An 18,347-nucleotide genomic window follows, 5' to 3' on the forward strand; every position below is an offset into this window, starting at 1 on the left:
CATATATTATTATTATTTCGGGCTACTCCAGGGAGTCCTAAGACTCATCGAGGGAGGCCCTAAACATCATGTCCACACAACTATTCGACATTCTCACAGTATCTATCATACCTTGCCTTGAACTCGCTCACCGTCATAGCACCCACAACAGACTCTGGCAGCTTATTCCACTCATTTACCACTCTAAAAGTAAAGAACCAAGCTCTAACACCCCTGCTAACCACACTCTTGCTCAGCTTCCACAGGTGTCCCCTAGTGCTCCCACCACCAGTCCTGATCTCAAAAATATCCTCTGAATTAATCCTATAGAATCCTTTTAGCAATTTGAATGTCTCAATCATATCTCCCCTTTTACGCCTATCAACTAGTTTCTGCAACCCACAAATCTTAAACCTGTTCTCATATGGTTCATTCCATAGACCTGCTATCATCTTAGTCACTCGCCTCTGGATCCTCTCCACCTCCTCCCCATCAAGAAGGAACCGAGGTGATATAGATAATGAATAACAGAGGGGATAATGTACATCCTTGTCTCACACCAGATTTAACATTAAACCATCTTCCTATACTTCCTTCAATTCTAATTGCTGACTTATAACTCAAATAAAGTCTAAATATTGCTTGATATAATGTCCCATTGACACCATATAACTGTAGCATATTGAATAGCTTCTCTCTTGGCACCTTGTCATATACCTTTTCCAAATCAACAAAACTTAAATACAGATCTTTGTTATATTCCCAAGGTTTATCAACTATTTGTAGTAAAGTGAAGATCTGATCCTGACTGCCTCTATTTGGCCTGAATCCAGCTTGTTCTCACCAAGCTTTTCTTCCACAGTTCTTCTCAACCGTTTCTCAAGTATACTTGCATAAATCTTACCAGGAACACTCAGTAGGGAAATACCTCTGTAATTCTCACATTCAGTTTTATTTCCCTTTTTATATATGGGTACTATGAGAGCTCTACTCCAATCATCAGGAATTCGTCCCTCTGTCCAGGCATTCTGAACTATGCAGTGCAGCCACTGTAAGACTCTTATACCACCATACTTCAGCATTTCTGGTCGAATATCATCTACTCCTGCTGCCTTTCCACATTTCAAGCCTTTGATGGCTTTTTCTACTTCAAGTATGGATATGTATTCCTGACTGCATGCCTGGTCAGTGTTTTTTTATCACTGTGCTGTTCATCACTGCTTGTTTCATTTAGCAGTTTTTCAAAGTAATTACTCCATATTTCAAGGATATCTTTTTCTCCCATTTTCATGTCACCTTTATCACCTCTAATGCCATTTACAGCACTCTTTCCTCCATTCCTAAGCTTCTTCAACAACCTCCAGAATATTTTGCCACCTTCTTGATATTTATTTTCTATGTTCTTGCCAAAGTTCTCCCATGACTTTTGTTTAGGTCGTTTTACACACTGTTTAGTTTTCTTACATTTGTCTCTGTGTTCTCTAAGAGCACAAGCTGACTTATTTGTCAGGAACTTTTGATATGCTTTTTTTTTTCCTTCACTGCCTCTTTAACTTCCTGTGTTCACCATGGAGTTCTAATTTTTCTATCCTTGCAGACAACTTCACCACATGCCTCTCTAGCTGAATCAATCAGGGTTTTCTTCAAGGCTTGCCACTGAATCTCCAAGGTTTGGTTCCTGTTCTCAAACTCTTACATTTTTTCTTCAATAATCTTTGTGTATTTTAGTCTACACTTCACAACTGAGAGCTGATCAACTTTTTATTCGGTTTAAAACTTGCTCACATGTTATTCTTTTCAATATGAAATTCAATTTTATCCTGCTCAAGATTAAATAGTGATCAATTCCAATTTCAAATCCTCTGTACACTCTGGTGTCCTGCAGAAGGGAGAAAACATCACTATCAACAATAACATAATCAATTAGACTTTTCTTATTCCTTGCCTCTTCTCTCCATGTCCTTAGCAGAAATCCAACAGATATTTGCCATTGCTATTGGCTTTGCTCTTTTCTCCAAATTTTCCCAAAATATTTTTGTATGTCTGACAATCATTTCCTACTCGGCTATTTAGATCCCCAGCAAGGAACAACTTTTCCTTTTTCATCGTGTCAGTAGCTTTCTCTAAAGCCTCAAAAAATTCCTCCACTTCTACCATAGTAGAACCTTCTGTGGGACATGACCCAAGATATGACCCAAGTGGGAGCCAGACCCAATAAGTCTCATTGTCCAGTTCCCCATTCTGATATTTTCCCACATCACTGTACTTGAGACTGCCTTCCATTCAAGAAGATTAGCCTCATATTTAGTGTTGAATACTATGGCTACTCCTTCTTTTCCTTGATTGTCATTGCCTGAATATAACATTTTGTATTTATTGCTCAGAAATATCTCACCAGTTTTTGTCTTTTTTGTTTCAGTCACCCCTATTATGTCGATCTGGTATTTATCTAATTCCTCAGCTAGCTAGAATTCTTTGCCATTCAGGATTCTTATGTTGATAGTACTGATCCTTAACTCTGGTGATATTGAATTGGGGTGTGTTTTCAGATTTGTTCCAGTAGCTGACTTTTCGATTCACCCTCTTTCGCTGGCGAAAACAACGGGGCTTTGTTTAACTGGTGACACCCCAGCCGGCATGAAATTTTGTCATGTTGTACCTTGCTATAAAGTGCTATTTTGTTTTTGGATAATGCTCGTTATCTTTTTTAAATAGATGCCATGTAACGACCTTGAGCGAACTGATGGATCAAGGAGTCATTCAAAAAAGGAAAAAAACCTTCTTTGCTTTTTTTGAAATAAATAATATATGTATTTTATTCATAATTTCTTAATACATATATTAATGTCATATTACAGATTTTTTTTATTTTACTTATTTTTTTTATTTTTTTAAGCAGAGTAATGAAGGATTTGATTTTCTTGGGGAAGTTTATTCATTGATATTCCCAGATAATCGCAAGTCTACTGTATTCAAACTTTGAGCATGTGTGATTGAGCTAATACAGAATACAATATACTCAGCTAAGCTTAAAATTGTTAACTCATTCTAATTTTTTTTAATATCCAGGATGAGATATGACCCAAGTGGGAGCCAGACCCAAAAGTGATACCGAGGTTTAAGTAATTAAGAAGTCATATTTCTATATACAAGTAGCAAAAGGTGTCAAACCTTATTACTAAAATACTATGGATTAGAGATAGACGTTGAAAGTATTTTCACTTGTTTATACTATAAATTAAAGATGCCAAAGAATTAGATTCTTGGTTTCATCCTTTATCCAAGTGCAAGCATACAAGGTTTGCATGTGAAGTCACATCACTGCTCCCTCTGATGAGATCTCAATAAAGGTCAAAACTGGTGTGGGTAGTGGCTCTTCCCACAATGCACAGCATTACACATATTCGTAAGGATATGTGCATTACATTATGGAATACTAAGGCAACTGATGTGAAGTCATTAGATTAGCCTCTTTATACAAGTAGCCCAGCCATGAAGTGACTTCATGCGCAAACTTTGCTTGCTTGCACTTGGATAAAGGATGAAACTAAGAATATAATTTCTTCACATCTTTAATTTATAGTATAACCAAGTGAAAATACTTTCAATATGGAGCAACTGAAGGATGTAAGATGGTTTGATGTCTTCAGGTGGTAGCTGAAAGTTTTTTTAGCTTGGGTTTGTTATATGCTAAAGATACCAAGAAATTTTATACTTGGTTTTAATCCTTTTCTCAAGTAAGCAAAACAAAGTTTTGCACGTGAAATATATTCACATCTGAGCTACTTGTATATAGAGGCTAATGACTCCATATCACTTGCCTTAGTAGTATCCCATAATGCAAAGCACCCCCCCCCTCTTTTTTTTTTGGACGTGTATGATGCAATGCATAATGAGAAGGGTCACTACCCAGACCGGTTTCGACCTTTATTGAGGTCTCACCACTGGGAGCCAGACCCGAGATAACAGAGTGCATAATGCAACTCCACTTCCTCAGATTTACAACAATAACTTCTAGCTATCAAAACTTTAATGGAATTAAATGGTTACAATCCTTATCAATTCCAACAGATAATTTGAAGAACTTTTGCCTTCCTATCAACAAAGTTTCTCATCTGTTGCCATCTACAAAAGGCAAAGTGTTACCTCTATCTTTAGCTGGTATTTACGAGATCCTTTGTGAATGTAATATGACATATTACATTCTTTGGGTATGCAGGCCATTCTGTGGAAAAAAAAAAAGAATCAATGAACATTAGTACTACACTGAATACCTGAAACTTCAAAAATCTGGTCTGTCACAGTATAGTATTGATACTAAATACAGTATCCTGTAGAACGAAGCCAGTCCTCTCCATAGAAGCAGGTTTAAATATGAATGCTTTTCAAAGAAAGGTTGTAAAACTCTTTTATATTGGCCAAACCTGAATTGGCCTTTGATATGCTTGTTATTTACATGCACTGATGATATACTGTTATTTTCAGTATGAAATATTTGTACTGTTGATTACTGATTATTACTATGGTTATTGTGTAATTTTTTTGCTGTTTTATAGTTATGTCACACGTACCTTTAAAGATTAGGCCTAACCAGATATATGTATAATGGCATTACAGCATCCTCTCTGATGTTAGTCGCAGCTGGTGTTTTGCTGCCATATCAATATGATTCCAAGAACTAAACTCCCTACCAATCAAAATGGCCAATTGCATTCATTAACTCATTCTTATTAAAGCCTGCCTATTCAAAAATTTGTAACCATTCATTTTTAACATTTATATTGCTGTTAAAGAAAGAGAAATTGTGCATGTGCACTTACAGTTCTCCAAACCAGATCTGTTATTCCTAAAAGAGTGTCAGCCTGGAGATGTCAATAACTACCATATACCTCAGCTGGCCAAACTATAACCTACAATTTTTATTAATGATTATTACTATTACTATTATTACGGGCAACTCCAGGGAGTCATTAGACTCATCGAGGGAGGCCCCAAATCATATTCATCACAACTATCTGACATTCATGCAGTATCTATCATACCTCGCCTTAAACTCATTCACTGTCACAGCATCCACTACAGACTCAGGGAGCGCATTCCACTCATTCACTACTCTAAAAGTAAAGAACCCAGCTCTAACACCTTTACTAACCACACTTTTGCCCAGTTTCCATGGATGTCCCCTAGTCCTCCCACAACCAGCCCTGTTCTCAAAAATATCTTCTGAATTAATTTTATAGAAACCTTTCAGTAATTTGAATGTCTCAATCATATCTCCCCTCCTCCGCCTATCAACCAATTTTTGCATCCCACATATCCTCAACCTGTTCTCATACGGTTCATTCCACAGACCTGCTATCATCTTGGTCACTCGCCTCTGGATCCTCTCCACCTCCTCCCCATCAAGAAGAAACCTAGGTGACCAAATCTGAGCACAGTAGTCTAGATGAGGTCTTATCAAGGCTCGATAGAGAGGAACAATAACCTGCTTGTCTCTGCTTGTCAACATATTCTTCAGCAACCAAGTGATTTGATGAGCTGTTTTGGTCACTTTTGCAATGTGTCCCCTAAATTTCAATTCCTTATCCACCAACACTCCTAAATCTCGTGCCTCATCAATTTCCTGGAGCACAGTGCCACCAATGCAGTAAACTGCCGCCAATCTTTTCACCCCAAAATGCATAACCTTACATTTTGCCACATTAAATTGACATCCATTCTCCTTAGCCCAGACCTCCAATCTATCCAAATCATCCTGCAAAATTTTGACGTCATCTGCATTCACTATTGCCCTACCCAACTTCGCATCATCCGCAAACAAATGAACTGTTCCTCTCAGATCATTTCCTATATCATTTATGAACAAATTAAACAGCAGTGGTCCAAGAACAGATCCTTGTGGCACACCACTAGTCACAGGCCGTCTTGTGGACTCTACTCCCGAGTAAACCACTCTCTGATATCTCTCCGTCAACCACCCTCTTATCCATCTCACCAACCCTATGTCCATTCCCATATGCTGCAATTTACTGATTAGAATTCCATGTGGAATCCTGTCAAAGGCCTTGGCAAGGTCCAGTAGAATCACCGTAAACCCATTACCCTTATCCAGTTCAGCCGTCACTGTGTTATAATACGTGAGCAAGTTACTGAGGCATGACCTACCCTTCACAAAACCATGCTGTCCCCGATACAGTATCCCATTTTCTTCTATCCAATCTTGTATTTTCCTCTTGACTATTTTCTCTAAGACCTTGACAATGATTCCTGATATGCTAATCAGTCGGTAATTTACAACAGCAGTCTTGGAACCACCTTTATGCAGTTGAACTATTTTCCCCTCTTTCCACCCGCTCGGGACTAACCCAGACCCGAGACTCAAATTAAACAAAATGGTCAAGGGTACTGACAATTCTTTAGCTGCTTCTCGTACAACACGAGCTGGTATACCATCCAATCCCACAGATGTATTGACATTGAGGTTATGCAATAGACTACTCACCTCCACTTCATTAACCACAATTCCCGTATAATCTACTGGTTTATTCGTTTCTGCAATGTCACCACCTGGATGATATACTTTTGCAAAGTGCTCACTCAGTAACTCAACTATCTCAACTGATTCAGTTACCTCCCTACCATCGGCATTCTTTAAAATCAATCTGCCATGTACATTTTTCCTTTTACTTGCTACATATCTAAAAAACTGTTTAGGATTCTCTTTAGCCTGCATGGCCAATGTTCTTTCGTAATCCTTTTTTGCTTTTCTTACCACACTCGTCACCCTTCTGGCCTGCGCTTTATACCGTTCATGTGCCTGCCGGTCACCCTTCTCCTTAAATTCCCTCCATAGTTGTTTCTTTTTTTGCAACTCAAGCTTAATGATGTTATTCATCCATTTAACCCCTACTTGATTTATTATTCGGACTCTAGGTATACAGTCAGCCATTGCTTCATGCAAGCACTTCTTAACTACCTCCCATGCACTATCAACTTCTAGTCCTTGCAGTTGTACATGCCATGGCACTGAACCAACCAAACTCCTAAGCTTGTCGTACTTTCCCGCCCGATAATTCCACATGTACCCTGTCTTAATTGAAAATTCTACACCTTTAGCCACCTCCCAAGTTAAGACCCTATGATCACTCTCACCGATTGGTGGCAATGTGGTCATATTTGTTACAGCCAAATCCTCAGATGTAATTACTAGGTCAAGCACTCTCTGACCCCTAGTATTTTCCATTACATGCTGTCGCAGATAGTTATCCCTTAATAACCGCATAAAATCCAGTTCCTTCCTCCCGTGTGTCCTCTCCTCACTCCAATCAATGCGACCATAGTTGAAATTTCCCATAATAATCACCCTCCTTCCACCCATTTCTTCTATTTGCTTGTGCATACTGTCACCACCATCTTTTCCATCACCTGGTCTATAGCAGCACCCAATTGTATATTTAGTTCTGCTAGCCACAATCTCACACCAAATGGCCTCAAATGTGCTCTTTTCTCTATCCTGCAATTCAACTTCTATTCTCCTTGGCTGGAGCTCATCAGTTATCATCAACAATACTCCTCCCCCCATTTTATTCTCTCTGTCATTCCTGAACACACTATACCCATCACATTCAATCCCACTAGTTATATCATCTAGTCAGCCATGTTTCACTAATACCTATAACCTGTGGTCTGGAAGTGCCAACCATGGCCAAAAACTCTTCCTTCTTGTTCCTAATACTCCTAGTATTAGTGTACATGAATTTAAGACCCCCATTAGCCCCAACCCTACCTTGATGCCTTATATTAACTATCCCACTCTGATTTGTTGTCCTTATTTGCTCTGGCATATTATATTCATTCTTACATTCAACTGCCTCCTTAAGGACTGTAACTCTACCCCCCCCCCCTAACAAATCTAGTTTCCCTGAATTTGCACATCCACTACATTCAGCAACACTTTCTCAAGCCTTCTTACACCGTAACCATTCAAATGCAAGCCATCCATCTTATATAGATCCTTTCGCCCATCAAACTCACTCCACACATCCACAAATTCCACACCACTCGTCATACATAACCCACGCATAAAGTCATTTGCAATTATAGCCCTCCTTTTAAACATTTCACTGTCATACCGTGGCAAAAGACTAATCATTCTAACTCTCTCACTCTTTTCTTTTGCTACCTCAAACAATTCATTCAGGTCTTCTATCATTTCCATTTTATCTCCTTTCAAATCATTCGTACCTGCCACAACAATCATTTCTTTCACCCTTTCCTTTTGCTCTCTAATAGACGCAGTTACGTCCTTTATGGTCGCACCAGGTTGGTACGATTTTGTCAAGTCCTCTACTAACACACCTCGTACTAACGAGTCTCCATACAGCACTCTATCCTTCATTTTGTTCATGTTCACATTCATACGTCTATTTTTCCTGTCATACCTTTTATTATTGGTTGGTTCATTCAGTCTACTTTTATTCATGCACTCTAGCTGCTGTTTTGCTCTTTCTATCGCACTATTCAACAACGCGATCTCACTCAATGCATCTATCTCATCTTTTTTGTTCTCTGAGAAACCATTTATACTATCATTCACACTTTCTACATTCACACTCTCACAATTTTCATGTACAACCTTGCCGTTTCTTGTCATATCCCTATTTCCTTCATTTTGAAGGTTGACAAAAATATCACACTCACGATCCGAAATACACTTCAATTCCGCATTCTCCCTACATTTTCTACACACATTCAATCCTTTATCATCATCTAACCACACTCCGCCCGCACTCCGCAAAGCGTACATTTCACAGCTAGTACACTGACTCATTTCTTTTATGCTACCGTTCTTAGATAACGATGGCGAACCTTCATTACTGACCGCCATTTTCCTACGCACAGGTGCCATATTTATCTGTAACGTGTTTTGTCAAATTAAACGTTATAACACACCAAAAATAGACGCACTAAAATACGCAAGGCAAACAAAACAAAACTACACAATATTAAGTAATTTGTATCGATAACTGAAAATGATACTTATCTTATCTGGAGCTTGCACGAACACTACTCATTACGAATTCATCTAGCGGCGACTTCCGACATAGATTATGTTATAAAACACTTAGTACACTAACCACGTTAATAAAGCTCTAATAATATACCAAAATTATTGAATCCAAAACACCAAAACAAAAAAAATTGAATCCAAAACACCAATAAATCAACAAAAAACACAAATCTCTCAGGAGCTCTCCGATAGCACGACCGTTCACCAGCTAGCCTCGACACCAAAAAATGATGGTGATGTGTTCATTCATTTAGTCAGATATTCCATGTAAGAGAATGGAAAATTTGATTCTCTCCAGTTTCATCTGCTGTAGCTCAAATGTCCTTGCTACATATTGGTGAATTCATTTGTTGTCCCTATCATTTTCTAAACTCTAATAACCACTCTGACCTTTTCTTTAATTACCTCTAAAGGTTGATTATATGCAGTCCAAATACTCTAGCAGTGAGGTTGACATCCTTGGGGACTTTCATGTTCATAATTCCAACCAGCTTTCCTTCTCTACTTCTATAGATCAAGCTGGTAGGGATGGTAAGGTATTTGCTATTAGCACTGACTTAACACAAACATTCCATTACTTACACATTACATCTAGCGCTACATAAATCTCATCTAACCAACCATGAAATACTGCTTACACGTTGGAGGTGGTGGTGCACCTAAAACTTTCTCATTTTTTGATTTGATTAATTTGCATAATTGGATAATTTAATTAATTGATGACCCCCCCACACACATACACATTCTCTCACAGGCATTAAGTTTCTTTCCTATTTTTCTTTTATGGGTTCTATTTTCTCAAAAACTATAATCTTCATCTGTTGAAGTATTCCAAATATGCATCTTGCAGGGTTGCCTTGAACAACAGGCATAAATAATCTAGGTTTTTATACATCTATCATCTTGCCCCAATTTGGCCTTATGTGTGTTAGGCCAAATGGTCTTTCATGGCTAAGTGACTTGGTTCATAAAAACCTTGATTCATAGAATCCTGGTTTGTCTTGTAGACAAAAAAACCTGATGTAAACCTGAGTTTCTGGGAAGAAAAATCTGCCACCTCCATATAAGCATGGCTAATTTACCTTTTTCGTTGAAATGTCCAAACATAAAGGTTCTCTGTATCTAAAATGGGATTAGGACCCAGATCTTTCTAGCAAAGGGCACCAACTGAACTATGGAGATGCTCTCGCTCTCTCTCACACACACACACACACACACATATATTAATCATACACCGGAGACATTACGGTAACTGTAATCAATGTTGCAATTAGGCAAATGACACAGTTAATTAGTAACTTCCAGGATAGGATCAAACCCTTTCCAACCAAAGAGCATAATTTTTATGGAAGGAGAGTGAAACAGTTCGTGATGAGCTGACTTTTTTTCCCTTTTACTTCATCTCTTCACAAAAAATAGGTGGTGTATTTAATTAGTTACTCATAGAACAAATACTGAAAATTATAAGATTCTGAACTTATTCATAATAAACAACATTCATTTCCTACATTTCTTGAGCTAGAGAATGCCAGTTCTCTTACCTCAAAAGTTACAGTTTTATATGTTGAATAAGATGATGAAGATTCCTCACTATCAAATAAACTGAAATTTTCTTCTTCACTTGAGTCCCCACTGTCTGTTTCACTTGTGCCACTAGATGTTGAGGTTGTTGAGGAAATGCCACTAACAGAAGGATTTGGTAATTTTTCTCCTTGTGATTCACGTGTTTTGCCAGGTCGTACACGAACAGCAAAAGGACTGTAGTCAGTTGAAAAATTAGGCATGAAATCCCTGAAAAGAGCATAATCTTATACTATCTGGTAATTGGATGACAATCATATTTTGATAATAACAGCACATTTCTAATTATTTATGTACAATTTTCACAACCTGCCCATCTACAATGCCTATTATTTATTAAATAATTATGATTATTACTATGTAACACTTCCAGGGAATTCAAGGACTCATCACAGGAGGGCACTCTATTCTACTTCGCTAAATACATCTCATCCTCTCCACTACTACTTAATTATCATACTACGACACTATCATCATCAACTGCCCATCATAACTGACAATAGTATATTTTTTTGTCTGTAAATTGTGTTCTGAAGGCCGATTTGTCTGTATGTGGGATAAAAAAAAAACCGCCCAAGTTTCCAGGGGAAAAACCCTGCTACCACTGTATGAGATCGACTAACTTGCCTTCAATTGAAAAAGCCCATATAAGAATTGCCTTCATCAAGATGAGAATCAAACCTAGGTCTTTTCCAATTGAAGAGCGCAATGCTTCACTGTTCTTCCAACTGCATTACAGGGGCATACAATGAGTTTTCTTAAGGTAAAGAGATGTTAAGAAATAATGTTAAATAATAAAATGACAAGAATGTTAAGTTTAAGAAAAGTTTTAAAAAAGTTTACAAAGCAATGAATAAGGAAGTTTATTCACAGCTGTTATGTTAGAGATAGTCATAAAATAGTTGCCTCCCAAATTTTTGGTACATTAATGCAACCATATTTATGGAGATTAAGAGAGTGCTCATAGCTGATGCTGACACTAAAAATAGTATCTCACAGTAGAAGCAACTACTATATAGCAATGAAGCCTTCCATCTAATCTTGTGAAAGGGTACCCAAAGCACAAATATACTTTGTACTTTTTTTGTTTTTCAAGGCAAGCATCTTTGTCTGTCCATATAAGGAAAGTTATAGGCAATGAATACATACATACATACATACATACATACATATATATATATATATATATATATATATATATACACACACACACAATGTTGCCAAAAGTGTCCAGACAGCAACTGTTTGTATTTCCCATTACTATAGCATTGCTATCAATACAAGGTCGACCCCCTTTCACTGCTATTACAGCCATTACTCTTCAGGGATAGGTTCTCCACTAGGTTCTGGTGCTGGAATTCATTTTCATTCCTCTTGTAATGTGGCAAACAGCTGATAGGTGTTAGTTGGATAAGTCTAGCATGCAACGTTCGCTTCAGCTCGGCCCAAAGATGTTCAATAGGGCAGCTCAGTTTGAGCTGCCAAGTTTAGCTCTTCCACCTCCATGTCTTCAAACCAAAGAGCTCAGACCCTTGCTTTGTTAGCAGATGCATTATCGTGTTGACACAAGAACAGGCCTATTCCAAACTGTTGCCACAGTGTGTGGAACAGAATTGTCCAAAATGTCATGGTAGGCATCAGCATTTAAAGATCCAGACACAGAAACCAATGGGCCCAGTCCCAATCAGAAAAAACAGTCCATATCATTATGCCACCACCTCTAAATTTCATGGTTGATACAAGACATTCATTCAAAGAAAGACTCTTATTATTTTTAAATAAAATCTACTCGACTGATTTTCCCCCAATAGAATGGAAAAAAGCAATTGTGATTCCTATCTTTAAGAAATGTAATAGAGATGACCCTAAAAACTATAGAGGTATTCAGTATACTAAATTCCTGTTACAAAATATATAGCAGAATCTTAAATAACAAACTAATGAAATATCCCGAAAACTTTATTCTAGAAGTACAGAATCGATTTAGAAAAGGACGATCGTGTATAGACCCAGCCTTTTGCCTAAAATTAATAATAGAGAAAAGAAGAGAATATAATTTATAAACACATATTGCATTTATTGACTTTGAAAAAGCATTTGACAAAGTTAAAAGAAACATATTATTTAACATATTAAAAGAAAGACAAATACCAAATAATATCCTAAAAGTTATCACAAGTATATATGAAAATAATCAAATACAAATAAGATTAAATCACGAGCTATCATATACAAGAGAGATAAACCAAGGGGTCCGACAGGGATGTCCCCTCTCAGCAACTCTTTTTCATATCTACTTAAACGAAATAATAATAAAATGGAGTAAAAATTTACATCAAGGAATTAAACTTTCACCTACAGTTAACTTAAACCCTCTCCTCTTTGCCGACGACCAAATAATAATTACAAATTCTGAAGATAACTTACAGAAAGCTATTTTAAATCTAAATGAGATATCCAAAGATTATGGTATGATAATATCAACGGAAAAATCAAAAACCATGGCCTTTAAAGGACAAGATCCAGCAACAACTAAAACAGTAATAGATAACAAGATCTTAGAATAGGTGAATTCATTTAACTACCTAGGATGTATGATCACATATGAAAATGAAAAAGATATAAATGTAAAAATTGCAAAATATTTAAAAATAACAGGTGTAATTAACTCTATATTTAAACCAAACCTAGTTCAAAAACAAACCAGGCTAAAAGTATACAATATATTAGCCCTACTGGTCTTAATGTATGGAAGCGAAATCTGGACAATAAAACAAAAAGACAAACAAAGATTAACAACAGCAGAAATGAAGTTTATGAGAAAAACTGCAAAGTATACCCTATTTGATCACAAAAGAAACGAATATATTATGAAAGAATTAAACCAAGAACCAGTAATAGAAAAAATTAAAAAATATAAATATAAATGGATGGAACACGTTCAAAGAATGAAAACAGAAAGATTACCAAAACAAGCCTTAAAGTACAAGCCATTAGGAAAAAGAAAACCAGGACGTCCTCTTAAACGATTCAACGATGACTTCTAAGGCTGGAACAGACCATGCTAGGCCTAAATCCTTGATACGTATGATGATGATGATGATAATACAAGACATTCCTGTAAATATCATTCACCAGACATCTGCCAGGTACAGACATGTCCATCAGATTTCCAGATCATGTTTTGCTATTCATTACTCCACAGGACCCTCCTCCACTGATCCACAGTCCAATGATGGTGTTGTTTGTATCATTCCAGATGATGCTGAGCATTGGCATGATCTGGAATGGTGTAATCAAGGGCTTGTAAACTGCATGATCACGAAACTTGAGGACAAACACCTACAGGTGAATAGTTCTGTCACTGGCATCCATTCTAGAGTTCATGTAGAAGTCATCTGCAATGGTTGCTATGGCTGACTGACAATTTACTGACAACACGCTTGGGAGTTCGCTGGTCCTGATTTGTCAGTTTTTGGGCCTACCAGTTCGAGGGAGGGGTTTGGTGGTTCCATCATGTTTCCACTTCATGCTGAACACAACCTTGCTGACAGTGGACCGGAGCATGTGCAATGTGGCAGAAATCTCTTGTACCAAATAACCGAATTTGTGGACTCTATTATACTACATTCGAATGGACTTAACTCTTTTCTTCCACTCATCTTGATGGCAAAGATTGTCTACACTGCTAATGACTGCATGCCTATGCTTATATAGCATTGCAGACATGTATTTGTATTACATGGGCAAGGCAACATAGAGCTATGGGAGTGTTCAGATTGGCATGCTTATAACACTATGCATTAGTGTTATAAGCATGCCATACAGAATGATAATATAATTACGCTACATATGTATTTTTCTGAGCATGTGTGTGTGTAGGTTTTCTACAAACCAAACAAATAAACAAACAAACAAAAATAATAATTAATCATTTGAAAGACATGTGCCTCATGTGTCAAGGAAAGGTAGAGGGTTAACTTTCTTGTGAGGTAAATTTTTGTAATATACCTGATGTGTCTAATGTGCAAACACATTATATATATTTTTAGTGCATTTAATGCACTAATAGCTCATGGGGCCAAATAAAAACATACCTATATAGCATAGCCAGACTAGTGGTTTAAGTGTGGTAGCATCAAATGCACTGTTCTCTAACATGTTTGCCACCCTCCCACCCAAGAAATTGGCTTGGGGAGGGAATACTACTACAGATGTGATATCAAAGCCAATTTATTTATTTATTCATATGGAGTTTCCTCCCTTTTCTCCCCCATCCCTATTGGGGCGAGTTGAGCCCCCTCATGGGGGATTAAGTATTTATGGCTGTAGATCCGTGTGTTCACGGGGCCGGTTTGCCTGCTTGCGGGATGAAAAACCCTGCTGTCCATGCCCAAGACCGGCTAACTTGGCTATGGCTGAGGAAGATCCTTAAGCTCCTCATGTCGGCGATGGGAATCGAACCCAGGACACTCCTTCCCCAGGCATATGGTTGCGAAGCGCATAGCCACTAGGCTAACTGCATGGAGCATCAAAGCCAATCAATGTGTTTAATGTCTTTGATGTAAATATAATCTTTCTCATGAAGGAACTGCTGTTATGTGTTGTGGGACTAGTAATTTTTCTAGCTGTCTGGCAAGTTTTTTTTTTTTTTTGGAAGGGGGGGGGGGGACATATACTAGAGTTGGTTTATGATGCAGTTTTGACCTTATGAATAATTTCTTTGAGCCAAGAGATAACTTTAAAATAATTATAAACTTTTCTTTTTCATTTATGTATTAGTAGGATTCTGATAAATATTTGTTAAGTTAAACAATTTTCAGATTTTAAGAATGCAACAGTACTCTAATGGTACTGGCTTGAAATTCAGCAAGATATTAGTTGCTTAATACTTCATAAATCATTTGATTTATTTTTGCTCATTTGGTGTCATGCTTTATTGTCGGCCAGGTTGGCCGAGTGGTTAGTGTATCCGCTCTCCAGCCAAAAGGCTGTGGGTTCGAATCCCGCCGTGAGCATGGATAAGTTTGTGATTGTCTGTGAAAATACTAGTGGCGGGCGGTAGATAGTGTTGGTGTAGTTGTGGTTCGTTGTAGTTGGTGGATTGAGTGGTGGAGACAGAGTTGTAGAGTAGGTGCTCTCCCTCAATGAGTCTTTGGACTTCCTGGAGGTGTCACATAATAGTAATAATAATAATAATTATTATTATTTTTGTATATCATTTTGTACTTTGTGTATTATTATGGAGTATATTATTTTGGTTAAGTATAAAATAAAAATTTCCCAACATCTAAACCTTTCAAAACATCCGAATTAGGATTAATTTGTTGCTGCATGGTACTGTTTGAATTTCAGAGGAATTTACATCCTTAATAATTTAAAAACAATCATGTCAGTCATGAAGCTGCTTCTAAATTACAGCAGACCTCTTTTTTTTTCCTTTTTTTTTGGAAATGAAATAATATTATTTTTAGCTGAAACAGGCAGAACAATCTACTCCTGCCTTTGCAACTCACCCTTCATTTTTGTCCATTCTGCTGGAATGAAATTATCAGGAGAGTATAAACAGCATCAAATCACAACTATATTCTAAATCTGGTCAAAACTGGTTGACTGATCCTTTTTGAGGTCGTGGCAGAGGAACCACCCTTCCCCTTCATTTCATTCTGATTGGGCTGAATTTTCTACAAAATATTATAGAAAATTAACAACATCTATTCCAAATAGAGTCAAAAAAGTGGGTGATGCAACCTGTAGAGATGCTTATGGAGAAAACTACTCTCTTCCAACATGCATCATTATTGTCTAACTTGATGAATTTCACAAATGACTTGAAGGAATGTAACAAATGAGTATATTACAGATTTAGTCAAAACCAGTTAAAAGACTCATCTGTAGAGATCAATCCAATTAATCTGTTTCTTTTCTGCAAAGAAGCATCTTCCCTCATTTGTGCTTGATGAGTTGAATTTTTCAGAGGCTTTTAAATAACATCAGAAATAGCTGTATTTCAAATTCAGTCGACCGATGTAACCTACAGATATTACTTACTTATTCCTCTTTGCTCCATTGGGAGCATAGGGCCTCTATAGATATGCTTGCTTAAAAAATCACTTACATCTCCATTTTATTTTAGTCTAACAGACTTGAAATTTTACTGTTTCTAACACTAAACAATGTTAGAAACAGTAATATTCCACACTTACTTAAAAATTAGCTGAAAAATGCAACCTGTAGAGAATGATAGGACCTGCAATCTGCAGGTTCTATCATGCATGTGATATGGGCTGAAATTCTCAGGAAATTTAAAACAGTGCTCTCAGATCAATGGAACCCTTAAAGTAAAACATAAGTGAATTTTAAGTGTGCTCATGAAACAACTAAGCACAAGAAAATTTATTAGTATACAAAAGCAAAAAAAAAAAAAAAAAATGAAAATAATAACAAAGGAATATTTTTTCTAGGTTAATAAAAATGGAAAATTCTGCACAAATTGAGATTTAAAAAATCTTGCCTGTCAGTTCTCATTCAATTGCATGGTGAATTTTCAGTATAACTGAGTGCACTGTTACAACTAGGATTTGTATTATTATAAGCAAATTAAACTTTGGTGCATAATAAATTGTGCCTAAGGTGTGCATAAAGTTAATAATTATAATAAAAAATAAAGCAGTGAAATTATAACTTTTCTCATTCAAAAAAAGTTAAAATAGCAAGTGGCAATGAAAGCCCTGGTGAACATGGAGACAAAAAAAGGAAGTTAAAAGAAAAACAGAGGCTGATGAAGGGAGACCTAATATGTGTATGTGGAGTAATGAACTTGGACTAATCAACTGCTAATAACATGAATAACATGATGAAGCATTCTGGAACCAAAAGAAAAAATTCTGTGAATCATTTCATCTTATTACCTCTAAGATGGCATAATTGCATAGGGGACACATGGAGAAGATGACAAAATCACTTGTATTATGAGTTAATGACATAGATCAACAAAATATCCCATAACATAGGTGTTAATTATGGTAAAGGCCATAAATTCAGGTTATTCACTGTATTAAATGAAAAAGAAAGCAGAAATGAGTATTTTACTATGAGTAGGTGATAGTCCTTTAGGTTCAAAAAGAAAGCTACAAGCATTTATGCAAGGCTTTCAAGAATTTGTGGTGCATTTCAAATGCACTGTGTATGAAGGTATATGTGAAAATATTCCAAGTATTTTATATTTAATATATTAGACTAAAACAGATGGAAAAAGAAAGGCGGCATGGGAGAGATATGATTTTTGTGGTTAAGGAATGTATCTCATTGACTTCCATTACATTTTTTTTTAACACTACTTGTTTATGCTAGTGCCTCCAGAAATCTAACCCATATCCCCCATATTCCAAATTTGGGTGAATTGTACAACTGTACTACCTAAAGACATTCATAAACATCCAATGTCAATAGCGAGAATCAAATCTACAGCCTATTAGTTGGAGATCAAAATACTAAATTGTGTCCACTAAATAATTTCTCACTGCAATGTGACATTACAGCGCATAGTAATGATTCATTATATCCCAACTATTTTTACTTTAATATTACTAATATTTTTTTAGATGGAAATACAAGCATCAATTAGAACTATATACAAGGTGGCCATAATTAGAGAAGTGTTCAGAGCCCTGTAGTGAAAAATGTATTGGACAAAATTAACCAAACTTGATGTAAG

At 36.7% G+C, this 18,347-nt stretch overlaps 1 protein-coding gene across 1 annotated transcript in view; it reads right to left on the reverse strand.

Moving 5' to 3' along the window:
• The window catches only part of FIG4 (polyphosphoinositide phosphatase FIG4), a 362,814-nt gene that overhangs the window by 61,854 nt on the left and 282,613 nt on the right, over positions 1-18,347 (reverse strand). Inside the window, exon 19 of the mRNA XM_090408874.1 lies at positions 10,591-10,840. Coding sequence (XP_090265000.1) covers positions 10,591-10,840 — 250 coding nt within the window. The remainder of the gene's footprint in view (positions 1-10,590; positions 10,841-18,347) is intronic.

The sequence above is a fragment of the Typopeltis vanoorti genome, chromosome 19, assembly GCF_054136105.1.
Source record: "Typopeltis vanoorti isolate ZY-2024b chromosome 19, IOZ_Tvanoo_1.0, whole genome shotgun sequence".
NCBI lineage: Eukaryota > Metazoa > Arthropoda > Arachnida > Uropygi > Thelyphonidae > Typopeltis > Typopeltis vanoorti.